We start from the raw sequence: 22,771 nt of genomic DNA on the forward strand, positions 1-22,771 counted from the left end.
GCGAGCCCCAAGGAAGGCAGTCCCATCAGTAGCTGGATTACCAGTGGCACGATGCAGATGGGCACATGCTGTACCCTGAGGGTCCCCTTTTAGTCTGTGGCCTCCCCCTCTGGCACCTCAGAGGCCTCCACCCAGATGGAACCCATGGTTCTAGGCTCCATGCAGACGGAGACTCTGGCTTTCAGCTGTGGGGGCTGTCTGGCACATTTCCAGGCTCATGGGACTGGGAGCATAGCCACCTCCCCTTGAGAGATTTTCTCCACTTTGGAGTCTCAGATAGAGGAGTTCCAAGCTGCAGTCCAGAAACTGTGTGCCATCAGGGATGGCGAGCAGGAGACAGACTCCTACTGCCAGTCCCTTCACCCCCTGGAGGCAGAGAGTAGACCGAGGTCACCTTCCAGGATGAAGGAGGACAAGGGGAATCTCCCATACCGTCCAACCAGGGTGTTGGACCAAGGTGGTCAAGGGCCCTAAGGCCTGCCCACCACACCAAGGTCCCCTCCCCTCTGGGGCTTTGCAACAGGTATAAACCCCTTGCAGCCCCAGTAGAGTCTGCAGAGATACCAGCTTCTGCAGGCAAGAGAGGATCACCCATCCCTACTCTCCCTAAGACAAAATGCAGAGTGGTCATCATGGAAGACTCCCTCCTGAGGGGGCAATCTGCCGCCCCAACCCCTTAGTCTGGGAGGTCTGTTACTTCCTGGGGGCCTGCATTTGGGACATAGCAGAGAAGATCCCAAGGATTACCTGGCCTTCCGACCACTACCCTCTATGCTCCTTATCCATGTGGGCATGAACAACACGGCTCGGAGCAATCCCAGCCAGGTCACGAAAGACTGCAGGAATTAGGGGGTTGGGGGCACAGGTGGCCTTTTCCTTGCTCCTCCTGGTTGTGGGTCATGGGCTGAGGAGGGAGAGATGAATCAAGGTAGTCAACCAAAGACTGTGGTGCTGGTGTCACTGTGAAGGCTTCGGCTTCTATGATCACAGTCTGCTCCTTGGTGAGAGAGGCACTGGGCTGCTGGGAAGAGACAGCTTCCACCTCATTCCTCTGGGGAGGAGGCTCTTCTCAGCCAGAATATCTGACCTGCTCTACCAGGCTTTAAACTGAGCCTGCAAGGGGAAGGGGTGACTACCACCACTGCAAGCCCACTGGACAGCTTCTGTAAACCTAGCAGGCTAAGGCACTCAAAGGAACCCACCCCTACCCCAGCCCCAGAGTGACCTATAGGGAAGGCAAGGGTCCCCAGTGAGACACTTACATGCCTGTACACCAGTGCCAGGAGCTTGGGGAACAAATAGGAGGAATTGGTCCTCCTGCTAAACAAAAAGGATTATGATCTCATAGGGGTAATGGAGACCTGGTGGGACTCTACCTATGACTGCTGGGTATACCTTGTACAGGAGAGATCATGCACACAAAAGGGGTGGGGGGTAGCTTTCTATATTAAGTAAAGCTATGTGTCCCTGCAAGCTGACATTGGCACCCAGGGTGGATGATTGGAGACTCTCTGGGTCAAAATCTGTGGCGAACAAGGCACAGAGGACACAATGGAGGGGGTCTACTACAGACCTCCTAGCTAGGATCACGAGCATGACCAGGAATTCACCAGGGAACTGACTGAGGCTGTGCACTCCCGGTGCATGGTTGTCATGGGAGATTTCAACTGCCTTGACACCTTGTGGGAAGAGCACTTGCCCACATCCAAACATCACAAAGCTTCCTCATGTGTGTGGATTTGCTCTTTCTGACTCAAGAACTCTACGGGCCAATGAGAGGCAAAGAGCTGCTTGACCTGGTACTGGCAATGTTGGATGACTTAATCAGTGACCTAACAATCGAAGGGAAGCTGGGAGACAGCAACCATGAGCTGATCACCTTCACCATCCACTATAAAGCTGGCAAGTCAGTCAGCAAAGCAGAAGTTCTCAACTTCAGGAAAAATTACTTTGACAAGCTCAGGAGGCCTGTTGGCGAGGCCCTAAGGGACCATGACCCAAAGGGGAGGGGAGTTCAGGAAGAGTGGTTGCTCCTCAAGGGAGTGATCCTGGAAGCTCAAGCAAGTCTATCCCCTTTCAGAGGAAAGGCAGCAAAAGGGCACAACAACCCCCTTGGCTATGCAGGGAACTAGTGGACCTCCTCCATCTAAAAGGAAAGACCTATAAAGCATGGAAGGCTGGATCCACCCCAAAGGAGGAGTACTCTGGACTGGTCCAGACCTGTAGAGAGCGAACCAGGAAAGCCAAGGCTGCGACTGAACTCCAACTGGCTACAAGTATCAAGGATAATAAAAAGTCCTTTTTTTAGATATGTGGGGAGCCAGAGGAAAAGCAAGGGTAATAATCGACCCCTGCTAAACCATATGGGTCAACTGACAATCAATGCCCAGGAAAAAGCCAACCTGCTTAACGGGTATTTTACATCTGTTTTTCATCAGCCCCAAGGGACGGCCCTGGTCAATACAGTACAGGATGGCCAGGGTAAGGGAGAACTGTTACCCTTCAACAATGTTGACCAGGTGAAGGAACACCTTGAGAAACTAGACACCTTCAAGTCAGTTTGCCCAGACAGCTTACACCCTAGGGTACTTAAAGGAGCTGGCAAGCATCATAGCTTAGCCACTGGCACGGATCTTTGAGAACTCGTGGTGCTCAGGTGAAGTGCCGAAAGATTGGAAGAAAGCCAACGTAGTGCCTATCTTCAAGAAAGGGAGGAAAGTAGATCCGGGGAAATACAGGCCCATCAGCTTGACCTCTATCCCAGGGAAGATCTTGGAAAAAATCATCAAAGAGACTATTCTTGATAAACTGGCTAAAGGCAACATCCTGAGGGATAGCCAGCATGAGTTTGTTGTGGGTGGGTCCTGCCTGACTAATCTCATCTCCTTCTATGACCAGGTGACCTAACACCTGGACAAGGGAGAAGAAATTGACATCATATATCTTGATTTTAAAAAAAGCTTTTGATCTAGTATCCCATGATCATCTCATAGAAAAACTGGCCAGCTACAGCCTCAGCTACATCACAGTCCACTGGCTGGGGAAATGGCTCTGAGATCAGACCCAGAGAGTGGTAGTTAACGGAAGTCAATCATGGTGATATGCCATGACCAGTGGGGTCCCCCAAGACTCCCTCCTTGGGCCTATTCTTTTCAACATCTTCATTAATGATGTGGACATTGGTATCAGAAGTGGACCGGCCAAGTTTGCTGATGACACCAAACTTTGGGGTACAGCGTCCATACCTGAGGACAGGATGGTGATCGAGGCCTACCCTGACAGGCTCGGAATATGGGCAGATGAAAATCTGATAGCTTTCAACACCAAAAAGTGCAAGGTACTCCACCTTGGAAAGAAAAACCTGCAGCATGCTTATAGGCTTGGCAGTGCTACGCTTGCTAGCACCATAGCCAAAAAGTATTTAGGGGTCATGATTGACCACAAGATGAATATGAGCCACCAATGTTATGTTGCACCTGCAAAGCAAGCAAAACTCTGGCTTGCATCCATAGATGCTTTTCTAGCCATTCAAAAAGGATGTGGAGAAGCTTAAAAGGGTGCAGAGGAGAGCCACACACATGATCAGAGGGCAGGAAAACAGGCCTTATGATGAGAGGCTGAGAGCTACGGGGCCCTTCAGCCTGGAAGAAACTCAGGCTCAGGGGGGACCTGGTGGCTGCCTATAAGTCTATAAGGGATGTACATCAGGATCTGGGGGAAAACCTGTTCACCAGAGTGTCTCGGGTGATGACAAGGTCAAACAGTCACAAACCATTTCAGGCTGGACATAAGGAAGAACTTTACTTTCCAAGCCCCCAAGGCCTCGAACAAACTGCCCCCAAAGGTGCTGCAAGCACCTACTCTGGACTCCTTTGAGAGTCAATTAGATGTGTATATTGCTGAGATCCTGTGACCCCAGCTGACTTCCTGCCCCTCGGGCGGGGGGGCTGGACTCGATGATCTTCCGGGGTCCCTTCCATCCCTAATGTCTATGAAATCTATGAAACCCTGGCTGCCATAACAATGGCACATTAATGTTCGTGTAGACATACCCAATGTCACATTAATGTAAATTCCTGGTGTCAGATACTTGAAACTTTTCACAGAAGTGCTATGTTGCATCATAGGAGTCATAATTTAAATACTTTACGTGCTCTAACAATACTTCATCTCTCAGGCTGCACCATCCCCAGGAATTCTGGTAGAACCCTATGGAAGTACTAGTTGGACCAGAATTTAGTCCAGAGAATTGAATAGGAATATAAGTGACCAACTCTAAGTTCCACCAAGCAATATATTTAACAGAACAATGCATCATAGGGCTATTTGAATAGAAATATTTATCTGTTGGAATAGTTTGTTTTTCAATATTAATTTAAAACTTAGTAAGAAGCCTTTTTTTTTCTTTCAACAAAACCTCACTTCTGTAAAAAAAAAAAAATCTCTATGGACCCTCTCTCCTATTTCAAAACAGGCTCAATATAGGTTAAAAAAGAAAAAAAAAAAGGGAAAGAAAATTTGTTGCACAATCAGTGTGTCAAATTCTAATATGTGAAATCACCAAGAGATAAAGTTATGAGGACTATATTCATGTACACTTGGTTTCTGTTCAATTATATGTCCATTGTCTGCAAATAGAATAGCCCTTGTAACCAGAGCTACTTTTTTGGGAAACTTAACATGCAGAGAGAACGTCTCAAATTAGCTTGGCTTTTCCTTGTAAACTGACATAAATTTTACCCGATGTTCCTTTAACAGAACCTAAATATTTTGATATAGAGACAGCATGTGAAATATGTTGTGTATGTCAACTGCTGCTTTTAAAGGGCTTAAGAATTCTTACCTCCCACATTAAGGATCCTGTTCTGACTGTTTCTGAACTAACAAATAGCTACTTTTATTTATCAAAGCTCCTCTTCCAACTAGAGGTTTCATGAACATTGCCAAGTCCTTACAGACAAAGAATACCATTTTCACTGGCATTTTGCAAGTGCTTAAAATGGACAAAAACAAAGGAAGTCAATGAGCAGTGACAGCCATATAATTCAGTATCCAACTGTTTGTCAACATGTCAGGATGAAAAATGCTACACTCCCTGGAGTCTCTCTGGATATTTAAATGCATGAGATCTGCAAAGCACAATATAATTTTGAATTTTAATAGAACAATGACACCTCAAAGAAATTCCATATTATGTCTCGGTACAGTGAAGGAGCGTTTGAATTTCACTTTTGTCTAACTACTAAAATAAACTGGATATTTTTTTAAAATATGCTTTTAGATAAATTTTACTTTTTGGTTGTAGAAAGTACAATAGCCTGAACTGCAAACATATAATACAAAAAGATTATTTTTTCAATACTTGAAGAAGGGCTAGAAATCTAATAATAAAGCTTATTCATCTAAGACTTTCAAGCAACTTTGAAAGCTAAAGAGAATCAGATAAACCCAGAATACCGAGTAAATTTTTGGATACACACCTGAACTCAAAATGTTTCCAGATTTGACAGTTAGTAATCCAAATACTTATTTGGATATGCCTTAGAATCGAGGATTAAACAATGATACTGACTTTATGACATACAATAATCTACCTGATTTCTGAAAACCATTTTTCACATTACAAGTGATCATGACCCTCTTCCTTTCTGAAAGGTCTTGATCTCCCTGCAATCAAGCTATCTTTTCTTTTGTTTATTGTTTGTCTGCTACCCATGGGAATGTCCCTTTTTTCCAATTTCATGGCCCTCCAAACTTTTTCATCCTCCCTGTGCCTGCTTCTTCCTTCAGATACGATTAAAAATTATTTTCATTTGGAAGCTTATCTAGGTTTATCCCAACCATACAGCTGGTCCAATAAAAGATATCATCCACAAAAATCCTTGCCTCTTGGTTTATGTCAACAAAGTGATGTTTATACAAAATAGACAATAGAACAGGGGTGAGCAATTATTTGGGTCTTTGGGCCACATAGGGAGTTTTGGGGAGCTGTTGCAGCACAGGTCTGCACCTCCCCTCCCCATCTATAGAACAGCTCACCAAAACTTCCTAAGTAGCTCTGCTCTGAACTCAGCTGGGAAGTTGGGATGGGGCCATGAGTGGGTGGGGAACAGCATCTGGGAGCTGGACAGGTGTGTGGAGCCAGGGCTGGGAGTACAGGGTGATGACAGCATGGGGCCAAGACCTGGGGCACAGACATAATCTGCTGTCCTCACACTCTTGCAAAAAAGCACTGGTTCTGCAAGCAGGGGCACGTGGGGAGAGGTTTGTAGCTCTTCTCTGGGCCTTGGCCTGTGCTGTCACATCCCAAGGGATCCTGGGGTCTGCATGGAGACCAGCCGGGACCCAGGTGGGCAGAGTGTGTGGCCAGATGGGTGGGATGGGGCTGCAGGTGGGCAAGGAGCTGTGTCCAGTGGCAGGTCTGGGATCTTGGGGAGGTGACAGCACAGGGTCCTGGGGTCTGGGGCAGAACTGCAATCTGCTCCCCGCATGCCTCTGCCCGCAGAACCCAGACCCATCACAGAGGCATGCGGGCAGTGAATTGTGGCTTTGCCATGATCCCAAGCTGTCACTGCCCTGTTATCCTGTCCTGTGATCCTGGCCTTGCCCTCCTGTGCCACTCCCAAACTCTGTTCCCCCACTAGCCTAAGGCCCCAGCTGTGTGCCTTGTCTGCATGAGTCCTGCCCCTGCTGGTGCTTGTTGGGTGGATGAGTCAGGGTGCTTAGGCAGCAGGGCTGGGGCTGGGGCTGGTAGTGGAACTGCTGCCAATAGAACTGCCAGAAAGCTAGTCTGGCTGCCATATTGCTGTGCACCTAGGGGCAGTTGTATCAGTCACATGCATGATGGCCTGGGCTGTCCCCTGCACCTGGGCAGGGTGGAACTGAAGGACTTGCTTTGGGCCGGGCAACATCCCTCAGCCAGCCAGATATGGCTTGTATGCTGTATTTTGCTCACCCCTGCACCTGAAGATAGGTTAATCAACTTTGCAACTAAAAACACCATATTTTTTAACCAGAGATTCTATATTAAATACCATGTCTATAATAATCAAGGATCCTGTTTTTTCTGATAAAAAGATCCCCGTTTTTCAGATTAAAAAAACCCGCAAAATCCTAATTTTTCTGTGATTAAAATGAAACACCACTAATATATTAGTGGTGTTTTAGACATATATAGCAATATGTCAATATATATCAATATATTAGTGGTGTTTCATTTTAATCAAGGAAAGATGTGGATTTGGGGCTACTTTTCAGAAAAAACAGGTTCCCTGATAATAATAATGCAATACATGTTTTCCTTTTATTAGTTTATTAATTCAAGTAACTCAGATAGATGAGCTGATGATACAGTAATAAAGGGCTGTCAAGTCCTTATCACTACTAAAAGAAGAGATTTTTAATTTTTTTAAAAACTATGAATAGAAAGCCACTTGCCATTAAGATTATGGTTCCTAAAATGCAAAATGGTTTAAAACAATTAATTTGATGCTTGCATTTTGATTTCTTTTATTTTTTAAATTGCCAAATAAGTAATCCCATAAACCATTAGCTAAATAGATCAGGATTGAGAGGTCTATGAAGTGTTCTATAGTTAGTTTTCAGGATAATTCTAGCACTTATCAGTACTTATTGCATTTCTCAGTCTGCATGCCTTGAGGGGAGGAAGACAATAACTGTAATAAGAAAATAATAGTGTTAGACAATAAACGAGAATGGTAAGACTAGAACCTGGTAGCTTTGCTGTCCAGGTATATAGTATACCACTATATTTCATTCAATATTTTTTTCATATGTATTTCATTCATATGGGCTGGGTTTTGGTAGGATGGGAGGGTATCATTTTTTATATGACATGACCGCTGATGGCATGGAATTAACAGAAAAAATACACTGAATGACAAATATAAAATAAGAAAAATGTTTTGACCAGGTGCCCCAAAGCATCATTGTCTTCTGAGTAGTTAAATCAAGGGGCATGTGGCCAATGGCACAGTTGAAGAGAGCATTTGATCTCACAATACCTATAACCAGAGTGGAGAAAATTAAGCGGCACTTGTGCATGAGAAGAGAGACATACTAACATAAAATATGACGTATAGAGGTTGATATACGTCACAGAGATATAAGCCATATCCTCTCAGGAGCTGTAAAAGGGTCACCTCTTTTGCTAAGTGTAGGGAAACTGTGTTAAAAGAGAGAAGGTAGCTGAGCAGTGGGATTAGCAACAGAGGAACACCACGTTCAGGTGATAAAGTATATCAATTATATTTTACAGATTAAGAATGTCACACTCAGAATCATAGAAACTTGGGGTTGGAAAGGACCTCTGACCCCTACCCAGAGCAGGACCATCCCCAGCTATAGCATCCCAGTCAAGGCTTTGTCTACCGAGGTCTTAAAAACCTTCAAGGATGGAGATTCCTCAACTTCTCTGGGTAACCTGTTTCCGTGCTTTACTACCCTCCTAGTAAGAAAGTTTTTCCTAATATTTAAGGTGAACTTCCCTTAATACAATTTGAGACTATCGGTCCTTGTTCTGTCATCTGCCACTACTGAGAACAGTCTAGCTCCATCCTCTTTGGAACCCCACTTCAGGTGGTTGAAGGCTGCTATTAAATCTGCCCTCAGTTTTCTCTTTTACAGACTAAATAAGGCCAGTTCCCTCAGCCTACCCAGTATTCTATCTACCTTACAGCCCATTCAGTTCAAGCCACACTTCCTTAGCTTGCTTCCAAGAATGCTGTGGGAGACCATATCAAAGGCCTTGCTAAAGTCAAGGTATATTACGTCCATTGCTCTCCCCATATCCACAGAGCCAGTCAGCTCATAATAAGAGACAATCAAGTTGGCTAGGCATGACTTGCCCTTGGTGAATCCATGCTGACTTTTCCTAATCACCACCTTTTCCACCAAGTGCTTAACAATGGATTCCCTGGAGACCTGCTCCATGATTTTTCTGGGGACTGAGGTGAGGCTGACTGGTCTGTAGATCCCTATAGCCTCCTCCTTCCCTTTCTTAAAGATGGACTCGATATTTGCCCTTTTCAAATTGTCCAGGATGTCTCTCAGTTGCCAAGAGTGTTCAAAGATAATGGCGAGTGACTCTGCCATCACATTGGCCAATGCCCTTGGCAGCCTCAGGCGCATCACATCTGGCCCCATAGACTTACACACATCCAGCTTTTCTAAACAGTCCCTAAACTTTTCTTTTTACCACTGTTGGCTGCTTACCTCCTCCCCTAGCTGTGTTGCCTGGTACAATAGTCTGGGAGCTGACCTTGACTGTGAAGACTGAAGTGAAAAAGGCACTGAGTACTTCAGCCTTTTTTGCATCCTCTGTCACTAGGTTGCCCCTCGCATTCAGTAAGGGACCCACACTTTCCCTGATCCTCCTCTTGTTGCTGACATACTTATAGTAACTCTTCTTGTTACCCATCATGTATTTTGCTAGCAACTCCAGCTGCACTTTGGCCTTCCTGATTTCACTCCTGCATGCACAAGCAATACTCTTACACTCCTCCCTAGTCCTTTGTTCAAGTTTCCACTTCTTAAAAGCTTCTTTCTTGTGGTTTAGCTCACTGAAGAGTTCCCTGCTAAGCCAAGTTGTTCTTCTGCCATACTTGCTAGTATTCCTACATATCAGGATGGGTCCTTCCTGCCCCCTCAGTTTCTGTAAAATACAATCAGCTCTCCTGGACTCCTTTCACCCTCAGAAAGGCCTCCTAGGGGATCCTGTCCATAAGTTGCCTGAAAGAGTCACAGTCTTTTCTGAAGTCCAGGGTCCTTATTCTGTTACTGTCCTTCCCTCTTTTCCTCGGGATCCTGAACTCAATCATCTTGTGGTCACTGCTGCCCAAGCTGCTATCCACTACTACATTCCCACCAATTCTTCCCTGTTTGTGAGCAGCAGGTCAAGAAGAGCACGACCCCTATTCAGCCTCCCCAACACCTGCACCAGGAAGTTGTCCCCAACACTCTCCAAAAACTTCCTTGACTGCCTGTGCACTGCTGTATTGCTCTCCCAGCAGATGTCAGGGTGACTGAAGTCTTCCATGAGAACTAGGACTTGAAATTAGGAAACTTCTGCTAGCTGTGTGAAGAAAGCTTCATCCACCTCATCCTCCTGGTTTGGTGGTGTATAGCAGACCCCCACTGTGACATCACCCTCATTGCTCCCCTCTGACCCTAACCCAGAGACTTTCAGTATCATACTGGAGCTCTGAGCAATTGTACAGTTCTTTTACATAAAGAGAAACTTCGACTCCTCTTCTCCCCTGTCCTTCCTGAATAGTTTATACCCATCCATAACAGTGCTCTAGTTATACAATCTATCCCACCAAGTTTCTGTTATTCCTCTCACATAAAAGTTTCTGTGACTGTGCAAGGACTTCCAATCCTTCCTGCTTGTTTCCCGGGCTTTGGTCATTCATGTCCAGCACACCTAGTTTAAATCCTTCCTTCTGATTTTGAAACAATTCCAAAACTCATCATTAGAAGCAAACTCCATTGATCATCAAACACCAAATGGCTCACACATTGTGAAAACCACCAGTACAAAAACAGCCTGCGCATCTCTACCACCATCACAATCAACACCATCAAACAAAACTAGCAGGGTGTGGACACAAACTTGTGGAGTCCTTTCAGTTTCAAAAGAGAGCAGCTGGTATTTCTAATTGTTATGTTTGAGGGAGCTGAGTACTATTCAAATGTAGTAAAACAGCTCCATTTTTAACCCTGGATGAAGAAGCACATTATTAATGGGCACCTTAAACTCCTGAGGAAGATGACACTATTCTAAACTCACAGAGGTACTGGTGTAAATTGAAACCTCATTTGTTATTGTGTTTCATCTCCCATGATCCTAATGCTGGGGGGAAATAAAAATAATACGCAGTGAGTAGAAATTAGAATTTCCCTCTGATCCCAGCTGGGGACAGAGAGTAAAGCTTTAACTGTAAAATCTTCCTTGCCTCCTACACTTCAATGGTCCAGAGAATAAAGGTATGTGACTTCATGGTCCTATAAAGTACAATACAGCCATTTTCCAACATATACAGTATTACTGAGTAAGTGGCTTCAGCCCCATCAGTGTGGTACAAATATATAATACAGAGGTTTTTCACAATCTCTTCTGAAAAACTTGCAGTGTAAGCATGGGACTAGAGATAACAAGTGGATACAGGGACAGGAGGAAGGAGGTAAAAATAAAGTGATTAAGGGCACATGTGATATGCAGTGATCACAGCTGCCTTTACTGTTGTTAAAATATATTAGCACTAATCTATACCTCTTTAGCTGTCAAAAGAAGTAGAATCTGCTTTTTCAGCTATAGCTTTCACAGCATTTTGGAGAAAGCCAGATCTAAAAGGAGTGTGTTAAACAGGTTCTGAGAACTTGATCAAATCCCCCAAGGTATGTAGGTGGAGAAACGTCTCATTCTGCAATTCTGGTCAGATTTAGGTAACTCTACTGAGCCCTGTCAATGCGGAGGCACTTGTGGGCCTGCACAGAATTAGAATTTCAGGCACCTAAAACACTTTAAGGGCAAAACCAGCAGTGCTTCTGGAGTTCAGGAGTTTCTAGAGTTAGGTCTCAGTTAAACTGGATTTTTCAGGAATGGACCTTTGGGTTTCAGTTGCTCAATTCCACTGACATCCTTATTTGGATTTGGTGCTTGGTCTTTATTATTATTTGGGTAAATATGGAAGAAAAAAAAAGTTCTATAAAACAGATAAGAATGGTACCATTAATAGTTATAGTGTATGCAGAATTCATTAGGTATGGTATGTATCCAAGAGGAGAGTAACTAATGACTCATTAGTAACGGCCAGTAAACCCATGGGAAATGCCTTATTGCAATTAAGCTTTGGGCAGCAAAAAAGTTGAAACTCAAGAACATTGTTAATAGAAAATAAACATTAACTTTACAAATTAAACAGGCTGACATGCTTGATGAGGATGATGAGAATCAACATGAAAGAGCATATTCTTGTGAGAGCATTTCCAGATTGCCTTAGTCTCTTCTAAAATGTAATAGGTTGCTTGATGTACTGAAAATGAAATAATTTCTATGGGGCTTTATTATTATTACACAACTGTACAAGAGAGTCAGACTTTGTAGAAGAAACTTAAAATGACAGCTAACTTAGTGTCTTGTAAGCCTAATATGCTTAGGAAGCAAAACATAACTGCTAAATATTATTACATTTGGAAGCACGGATATTTACTTTATCTGTCTGTATATAACTTATAGACCAACATGGCAGCCTCTACACATTTCTTAGTAAAATTTATGCTAGTAAGACCTGTTAATAAACATAATTACTTTTATGAGCCGCATTACAAAATCCTGTGCTATTACTATAAAGAAGTGATTCTGGGGTGTTGTGAGATCCTCTGAAAGGTGTGCTGTGGTATGAGAAGATAAACAGTGAGGAGAAAAGGAGATAAGTGCAGCTTCAGGCTTGTCCTTTGCCTTCACTGCCTGGCCTCTATGCAAGGAGGTAAGTATTGTAATAAATAAGTTAATTTTTGAATGGGGTACCACTCAATTCAGACAAGTTATGCAGGAGAGGTTTGCATCTAACAAAGGGTGCCTGGAGTCTAAAAAGGTTGAGAACCACTTTAATTATTTTCATACATAATTAAAAACTTGTCAAAACAAACAGACTGGCTCTTTTTCTTAATTATATTTTGTTTCACTTCCTTATTACTCTTCTGATTATGGAGCAGTGATTACATATGGAGACCTGCATGGAATGCCATTAAGGCCCTATCTACACATTACACTTACGATGTGAGTAACTAGATAATTACATCTGAAGTTGTAACACAGCCACACACTCAATTAATGGCATGATAAAACAAGGAATAAGCCCCCAAATTATTCCATGGAAATCTGTACTAACTTTGTGGCTTGTTCTTATCATGACATTAACTGAACATGTGGCCAGGCACTCCCTTATAGCTGGGAGCCCCTTCAGCTGATGGGGCTCATACCCATGAGGATGCCTCATGCGCTTCAGCAGCTGGGAGTACCATTAGCTGATGGGGCTCACAGCTGCTGTAGAACATATGGCACTCCAACGGCTGCAAGGCCTATTAGCTGACTGACTTGCAGCCATGGTAGTGCATTGGGTACTCCCCTGGCTGTGAGCCCCATCAGCTTTGCTCCCAGCCATAGGAATTAGCTACTTGCAGGTACAGGGCGAAACCAGGATTATGATCCTAGGCTCATCCTGCACCGGCAATGCAGCATGATTGAATCTGATCCTGGATCCCACTATAATGCCTCATGCTATCCATGTGTGGATTGGCAGGAGGCATAATTGTGTGGATTGTGCATCAGATCCTATCACACCTCTACCCGAGTGTCTGGAAGGGGCCTTCCAGGCATCATTGTGGCTACACATGGGGATAAGCATCTGCCCAGATGCATCACTTTGCAAGAGAATATAATGGAACTATCCAGTTCGTACGTAACAGCAAGATTCTATTAACATGGCAATAAAAGCCAGACTAACTTATTCATTAAAACATTCATTAAAACACCAAAACAAACAGTGCCCTTCTGATTCTGAGATAACTACTTGAACCAATTCATTTGGGATAACTAGCCATTTATTATGTTCTTAGAAGAAACGGAACATTTTTCTGATCATAAATTATCCTCTAAGGAGAACCCACACACTCCAGATTTTCTCACCACTGCCGCCATCATTATCTCTGTTACTTAGGATTATATATTAGAGATGGGTTTTTTTGTTTTGTTTTGTTTTGAATTTGGTTTTTAAGTAGAGAATAAGGCCATCCTCATTCCAGGACATGGATGTAAAAAGACTTACACCTCACCTTTCTCCTTAAAGACATTAAAACAAAATCCAGATGACTGTAAGTTTTTTTAACTCTTAAACAAGAACTACTCATTGGTATTGCATGATGATGTGATGTGGAATGAAACTAACACACTTCATGCACCTCTTCCTTCTGCTCCTTAGAAAAAAAATATGGGAAACTGCCCCAAATCCCTCCTCTGAGGTCAGTCTACCCCGAATCAGCAGCATCACAACCACACCACAACCCACTGGAGGAATAGCAAGAAAGTGCCATAGCATCTTTACAGGATGTAGTAGGAGGAAATAGAGAATCAGGTTCCTAGCACATGACCCTGGCAGTCTATTTACTGCCCTCCTTCCTCTGGAGGCTTTGTGTTGGGGGAAAAGAGTAGGATCTGCCCATATTCCAATCAGGGACAAACAGAGATGGATTAGAGGTGGATCCTCACTCATTCTTTGGATCAAAAGTATGAAACCAGGGGTCAGCTTTTTCTGGGAACAATACATGATTCAGGATCGTTCACAAATCCAACAGCAGAGAGATAGGGAGGTGGGCTTGACCCTCCACTAAGCATCATTTAGACCCAATCACTCAACCCTCATTCTAGTAAAGTAGACTTTTTCTGCTGCTAAATAACGCCAGTAGTCCACAGGCTACAGGCACCAACTTTTATTTCTGCTCGGGGGGTGCGGGGAATAAGATGATGGATATGTGAAAAGTTTTATACGTTTCAGATGACAGCTTGAGGGGGTCCACACACTCAGCTCTTCTGCCTGAGGTTCAAGCCCATGCAGGAGCTGGCACTGATCAGAAAATGCAAATCCATTTCTGTAAAAATGGGTTCCAGAATTTTTTTCCAGCCAAAATCAGGCCAAGGGATCAAAAATGTAGTTTCCATGGTATGAGATTTCTAAAAAAATGCTATGTTGAGAAAGCCAAAATGGATTTTTTTTTCAGTTGGCTGCCTGCTCAGCTGCCTGCTTTCTCATTACACTTTCTCCCTACAGACAGAGGCCTTCCAGGCAGTCTGCCAGAGTCTGAATGCTCCATCTGAGGCCTCACCAACTCCCCACCTCCAACCTGGCTGCTGGAAGGCAACAAAACTGCAAAGCAAGCAGAGAGCTGAAGTATTCAGCTTCCTCTAAGCAAGTCACAGTGAAATTCAGTAGTATAATTATATGTGGGCAACTGGAGCACCAGCACTAGGTGCTGACCTTAAGGGGACCCCCTAGATTCCCTTCACCTGCTGCAGCACAGCACATCCCTGCTTTATGCTCTCTCACTCTTGTGCAGCAGCAATAGATGGCAACAGGAATTGGCAATAATGGTAAACATACAATTCACCTGTGGCTGCCCCTTCCCTCCCTGCTTTCTTTTGCTGTCTTGCACCCAGTCGTGCTTATTTTACATATATAACGATAGAGTGAAAAAAGTAGGGGCCCATGAGTTTGGTTGTGTAGGGCCCACTACAGGGTTAATTCAGGCCTGCTTCCACTCTTATAGTATACCTGATGCTCCTCCAGCTGCCAAATTCATCAATTGCAGTGGTCAGTGGTGATGTATATTGGCCGTGAGAGCAAGGGCCAGCAGCTGTAGTAACAGGCCACCAGCAAGAGCAGACCAGCCTGGGATGCCAGGGGATTACAATTTAACTTGAGTCAGGAGGGGATCTGGTACAGAATTTCAGTAAACCAGTCTGTGGCAGGGCACTGTTGGTGCCTGCCACTTTAAGGGCTGGAGCAGGCAGCAGCCAGGTGTTTGAGCATGGCAGCCATTTTGAGACCCAGGATATATATAGGGTGAAGCAGCGGTTTGCTGCCGGCAGTAGTGAGAGAGACATCAGCTGGCGGAGCTGAGACTCAGGAACAGCCTGGAGGTTTATGAGCTGGGGCTATGCGGATGGAGAAGGCTCCTGGTCCTGGGCATGACCTAAAACTGCGTCTTGCTGGGGATGGGTGGTGTGGTGGGGCTCCTGGTGGCACAGGAGCCCCCAGGAAATACCAGGCCAGTTAACACACCAGTGAAAGGCAGGTCGGGGTAACTTAATAACCCTATAGTAGGGCCTGAGAAAGCGGACCCATGTAAGAGAATGTGGGCTACTTGCTCAGAAGCCTGACTTGAGGCTCCCTCAACTGGTCAATGCTGGGGCCAGGAAAGGTCAAAAGGGCCAGGGGCCCACCACGAGGGATGCCTAGGGGTTCTGACTGGCCTCAAAGGTGAGGCCAGGGCCTGTGTGGCCAAAGGCCCTGGGGGGGCTACCACACCCAAAAAGGGGAAGAGTGCAGGGAGCTTGGCAACCCAGAATGAGGGCAGAGTAGGCTGCCTGATTAGGACGGATCTAGTTGGGGTCCAGACTGGAGGGTTATGGGGCCCAGTGTGGGGCCAGAGATGTTAAGAACTGAGATGCCATCTGTGAGGCATGGGCTGTGGTATAGGGGAGGTTCAGAGCCATAGATAATGCCCCCTGGCATCAGAGAAGGAAATGGGCAACATCCCACCTGGGTAATATCTTAATCACTGTCCATCAAGGTGTGGCAGGTGAGAGAGGCAGGTGGTTAGCCCAGAAACAGGTGGGCAGGCCAACTTCTAACCGGCCCCAGGGAGGCCCCCTCACCATTACACAGCCTAACCTAAGTCACTTAAGTCTGATAATACCGCCATCCAGGTCTATCTTAAACCAAGTCCCACCATTTTTAAACAGGTCTATGTGCAATGAACCTGTATACTGTTCTGGGTTGGTTTCAGTCACTTATACCAGTTTAATACCTGTACCTGGCCTATGTGGATAGCTAAGGAACTAACATCTGCAGTGGATTTTCTATTTTCTAGATAAAACTATGAAAACCTTTCAGTCAAACAGATATTATCCCAGAAAAAAAACAGTTCTGCAAAAAGGGCAAAGAACCCTGCTTTCCCTGCACTGTTCCAGGGGCAGCGATTAGAAAGTTATTCTGATTCCTAGTAAGCTAAAACTGCCACCCGGAATTAGCAGCAATAGTGAGGATTTAATCTTTAAATGTCATTCATTGTTAAGAAAGGGAATACATTTGTCTCATATAACAGAATCAAGATTATTTTCACACAGAAGTTAACTCCAGAATATCTCTTCAGGCCCTTCAGAGAATTCCCAGTTCCCTTCTGGCCTTTCAGTTATTACCAGAGGAAAAATAAAAGAGAATTTGACAAAGGAATGTAACTTTATCAGATTATCTAAACCTTACTTCTTTTACAGAGATAACAAATGCCTTCACTTAAGCATCTAGTCCCAGGCTGAACTGTGGATCCAATGATAATCCAGCTAAAAAATGCCAGAAATGTTCATATTTGTCAATGGCCTTGCTATAAAACACACTTACTATCCCTAATTTCTAATACCCTCAACAAAATATTCTATCATGTATACTACTAGAAAGAGGCAGGTTGGGCCTAAATACTCATCAACACTATACTCCCTTGCTACCTCGTTATCTAAACGCTATACTCCCTTGCTACCACCAACATCCACCTGCTCCCAATATTTGCTGTTTCTTCACACAAATCACTTAATGCATTAGTATATTAATTCTGAATTTTTTTTGAAGGGTAAGTACATTTTATTGAATGTTTCACACCACACACCCTTATTGTTAGCCTCACAAAAATATTAATCAACCAGTTATATTCCCAGTGGATAACAAGGGAGACTGCAGTTTCCATTGAGCAATTTGCTGAAAATGCTGACTGTATTGCCTTAGGAAATGTCTTATTTTTATCAAAAAGAATTATTTCAACTAAACAGAAGTCAATATCAATGGAAGATAATGTAAGCACAGTATGATTATCTGCTCTTACTTAAATGTCACTGCTCAACATACAATTAAATAATATCTCCATTCAAATTAGGTTATACAAAAGGTTTTTGGTTTGTTTCAGTCAACTGTAGTCTGTTTTACCAGAAGAGTACACCTTTATTTTAAAACTCACAAAGTATTTTTTCAAAAAACAGTAACTGCTAAATGGACAAAACATCTACTTATGAGATTCAGAGGATCTTAGAAAATATATAGTGCTTCTAGTGCTCAGAGAAATTGTTATCCATATTAGGGCACTCTAATCAATTGTTACATTATTTATGTCTACCCATTTATTTCAAATATTATAATCATACAGCAGCATGAATACCCAGATCTGTCTATATAACTTGTGCACTGGTAGAGTCATAGTATCTAAACATCTCACAAGTAGATTTAGCTGAAAAAATCCAAGGTTTTTGGCTGGAGGATAATTTCACTGTTAGGTTTCTGTTCAAATCAATCAAAAAATAGCCAATATTTTCTTTAAAACAGGGTATCAGCCTTGCAAGCAATAAAGCAGTGAAATTTATGGGAAATCTAAGTTTTATTGAGCAGCTGCAGTAGATTTCCAGTATCCACTGCTCTAGGACAGAGCAGCCAATGGACTGCCCTAGAAGCCCAGAACCCAGCACTTTCAGTGTAATGAAGCATATCAGGCTTGGCAAACCATCATTTTCCAATGAAACATGTCATCAGCTTCACTCACAATGTTTAAGAAATGTCTCATCACCAGGGATCTGAGTTTTCTATTTGCTGCATAAAAATGCAGATTTTCTCCTTTAAAAAAGAAAAAAAGCATGATTTTTTTCCTTTAGAGGAGAAAAATGTGGGAAACTGTGGGTTTCCCTTTGCATACTGGCAGAATTCCAGCCTGCAAGGGGCTGGGGGCAGCAGGAGGAAAGGGAACCTGTGCAGCATGTGCAAGGGCAGGAGGGGGTGCCATGTGGATGTGCATTGCACACACATGCATATGGCAGCCAGGCAGCATAATGGATGGCAGCTCTTGCAGCTCCCCACAAGTAAGTCTATGGGGAAGCATAGGCTATGTTCCCCCGCCCCCCCCAATTTCTGCATCCACAGCAGAGCATCGTCAGACTGCTGGAGCAGTATGGGCAGGAGCCACCTCCACGGCCCAGTGGTCAGGACCCAACACAGGAGAAAAAAGCAGGGTGGCAAGACTTGTAGCTGCTGTCACTGCCATCACCACTGCCAACACCAGGACCCCTATGCCAGCCATGCTGCCAGCAGTGTGAGGTATAATGGACTGGGGGGAAGGAGGGGCAGGCTGCCTTCATACTTCTACCAACAGCCACTCAAGCACTAGGCTATGGCTCTACCCTGGAGGGGAAGTCTGGTGGGGGGCAGTACAGGTGGCCTGAGCGGAACAGCAGCTGAGGTGGCATCCGGGCCATGGCAGCAGGGTAGAACTGTGACTTGGTATGCAAGAGGCTGGTGGTGGGAGAAGGTGAAGACAGCATGGCCACCCTGGTTTGTTAGTGCTTGTGCTGTTGGCTGTGTGGTTGGTGTCAGGGTCCTGGTGGTGGCAACAAGTCTCGCCACCCCATTCCACCCTCCCAAGCTAGGTCCCACCCACTGAGCCATGGAGGGGGCTGAAGCCCCATGCTCTTCTGTGGACACACAAATCTGGGGGGCCCATGTTCTCCCAGCTCCCCAGACATTTTGCCTATGACAGAAGCAGGCAATTACTTTGGGCGGAACACCATTTATTGAGTTTTGACAAGTTATGGAGGGCTACATGGGTAGCCCCACCCCCTGACAGGTACCCCATCCCCTCGTTGCCATCTTGTGACTGGAAGTCCTGCCCCCTGAACTTTGTCACCTGAAATCCATTCCCTTGTCTCCAGAAGTACTCCTTTCAGCAAGGGGTTTTGCCATCTCAGAAGCAGAAAAATACCAAATTATAGTCTAAAAAGCAAGCATCTACAACATTCATTAATCCAATTTCTAAAATATTTTTGTTCTGATTTACGTGTGTTTGTGTAGTGTACACAGATGTCAAAATTAAGTCTTACTCTTGTATATTGTGACGGGTGCATATAGTTTTGTGAAGGGCCTGTGGATGTAGGGGTATGTGGGATGTGGGGGGGAGGGTAGCTGGAATGTGTGAGTGGTGTAGGGGTCCACGTATATGGCAATGCGAGGGGCTGTGGGTGCATATTAATGCGGGGGGTGTGGGACTCACCCTATGAACACACACACAGGCCCTGCCTACACACACACACACACACACTGCCGCTGCTTGCGCTGCCCCGCCTACAGACATGCACACATATCCTCTGTTTACACACACACATAGACACACTGCCCCTGCCTACAGACATATGCACTGCCCCTGCCTACAGACACATGCACTGCCCCTGCCTGCATGCGTGCATGTCCATGCACGCACGCACGCACGCACACACATACCAGCACAGCCCCATGCTCCTCAATCTGATGATGCAGCTGGCAGCCACATGGTCCTGGAGGAGGGTGGAGGCAGGAAGAGAGTGAAATGGCTGGGGGTGGGGCAGAACTGGGCTTCTCAGTCCCTCTGAGGGATCCCCCTGGGTCCTACTGCCCCTGGCTCCTGTCAGCTTTGACAAGCAGCCAGGAGCAAATAAATGTTAATTTACTAATTTTTTTTAAGGGGCCCCGTGGGCTGGACAGAATGGCCTGGTAGGCCAGATCCTGCCCGTGGGCCATATTTTGCCCACCCTGGCCTATGGCATCATTTATGTTTGGGCAACCCCCTGCCCCATACAACCTCAACCTGCCCCCCACACATGTCCCCTTGTCCTGCACACACATCCCACACTGAGGGGCTCGGGCCTGAGGGTGGTTGGGAGTGAGGGGCACCAGCAGGGCAGGGGGTGTGGGAAACAGTGGGTTGTAGGTCGAGAGTGAAGGACACCAGCATATCAGGGCTGCTCAGTGCCACAAAGCAGCTGGGTGGGTGGGGCAGTTGTAGCTACTTGTAAATATGGCAATAAAACTTTGTGTTCAACTGATACCACAAATGAGAGAGAGGTGTTTCATTTTAATAATGGAAAAATGCATATTTTGGGGTTTTTAATCAGAGAATTTGCCGTTTTTAAACAGAGAAAACCAGGATCCCTGATCATCGCAGTCTGTGAATTAAATGAAGTATTATTATGTTAATTTTACAGTTGAAGAGTTGAGTCAGAAACATTATCTTGGGGTTCAACAGTGAGCTTAGAGAAGTTCAGAAATTCTAAATGTGTTCCTAAGCCCTAAGCCTGAACTATTGGATTATCCTTCCTCTCTAGTTTATATTTTAGTTCAGATTCAGTTTAGATTTAATTCATTTCTGATGCAGTCTCTCTGAACCTTCCCAATAAGGCAGAATATAGATCTAATACATAACAAGCAAACAACGGAAGCAAACCAAACAGTTAGTTGTATATATTGGGCTAGCTTAGCTACTAAAGATGAAGTTGGATGAAGCTGTTATTTCCCCACCATAACTTCTAAATCGTAGATTTAATTCAATCTTTTTTTTCTTCTGATGCTGTTTGCTGCAATGCAGTGGACACAGCAAGAAAAAAAATAAGAAATCAGCTGAGAGGGGAAATAAAAATGAAACCTTAACACATGAATCACTGGGGACACATTTCAAATGCAAGAGTTATAAATCATTTAAACAAAAAATAAAACATCACCTCAGGATAAAGCATTGAGGACGTCGCTCCTGAAACACCATGTGGTATGCTCTTTCAGCACATGAAAATATATGTGGAGGAAGTGATGAACACAGTTTGCCAGAGTTGCTTAGGTAAAGTTGTGTGACCTGAAAAATAATTGGATTTTAACAGATGGAGAAAATTCTAAACCAAACTGCTTTGTGTGTTCAATAAATGTTTAATAGGTTGACTAGTCATTATAAACTGAACATTTGTGATTACAAAGCACTCTTTAAAGAAATAGAAGTTTTATGACAAATATTGTAGTGGAGGCACAACTTTAACTTTCAACACTTAATTATAACCATGGTACATAATATTACAGATTGTTTTTAAGTTGACATATTAGGTTACATTATTTATATTTGTAATGGATAATCCTTCAATGTACAGTTTTAAGTTTTAAAAAACAAAAATATAACTATTCTTTGAATAACTAAAAAAGAATCAATGAATGCTGGTCACAAGTTGAGTAATTTGTTATATGACACAGCAGACACAAGTAATCTATTTACAGCATGGAAAAAAATCTCTGTAATACACAGAATTAATAGCATGCTCTGTACATGTTATTTACACGTTGCTAAAAATGTTATCCATTGTGAGCTTATGTTCTGAATGAATCTTGACATTTAAATTGTTTACTAATTAGAACTGTGGCCTTCGGTGAAATAATCTGCTATTTCTGTGGTCCAGCTCATTTCATAGTTTCATAGTTGTTAGGGGCTGGAAGGGACCAAATAATGCTGAACCTAAGTCAAATGATTTAATTATTCAGTTGCTGTTGATCTGTGGGCTAAAGCAACATTGTGGTATACAACTACCAGTGTAAAAATCTCAGAGATGGTTCTGATCTTCTATTCTGGTCTGAGAAACTCCAAATATCCCTCAACTTCTGCCCTGTATACAGTCTCTTCACCATAGTGAAATCCATACCTACCTGTCCTACTGTCTTCTCTCCTGCCTTGTCCCCTCAGCCCCTTTTCTTTCCATTAAGAAAATCCATTAAACAATTATAGGACTAACATAGCAATTGCTGCCAGGTTTATCACTTTTTTGTAACATATGTCTGTCTTGCCTGTTTAGATTTTAAACTCTTTGCCACAGGGACAAACTATTATACTATTTTTGACTAGCATAAGAAGGCTTCACTCCTTAGGCACAAGTGAATATTTCCATAGCTACCATACTTTGCCAATGAATACTTCAATGTAGTACAGAACACTGATAACAATCTTGCAAGAATTTATTTTTGTGTGTGCATGTATTCCCTGTGTATTAAATAAATGCTGCATATAAGTAACAAACTGGGATTCTATTCTGCCTCCAAAAAGGATTACTTATTTCCCAAATGACAGTGGGAAATAAGTAATCCTTAACAACTGGTAATGG

At 43.9% G+C, this 22,771-nt stretch overlaps 1 protein-coding gene across 1 annotated transcript in view; it reads right to left on the bottom strand.

The window, feature by feature from the left end:
- MYO16 (myosin XVI) overlaps nucleotides 1–22,771 on the bottom strand; it is a 484,140-nt gene that overhangs the window by 272,166 nt on the left and 189,203 nt on the right. Inside the window, exon 12 of the mRNA XM_019529669.1 lies at nucleotides 21,359–21,486. Within this exon, the coding sequence (XP_019385214.1) occupies nucleotides 21,359–21,486 (128 nt within the window). The remainder of the gene's footprint in view (nucleotides 1–21,358; nucleotides 21,487–22,771) is intronic.

The sequence above is a fragment of the Crocodylus porosus genome, unplaced genomic scaffold (genome assembly GCF_001723895.1).
Source record: "Crocodylus porosus isolate Cpor-Errol unplaced genomic scaffold, CroPor_comp1, whole genome shotgun sequence".
Classification (NCBI taxonomy): Eukaryota; Metazoa; Chordata; order Crocodylia; family Crocodylidae; genus Crocodylus; species Crocodylus porosus.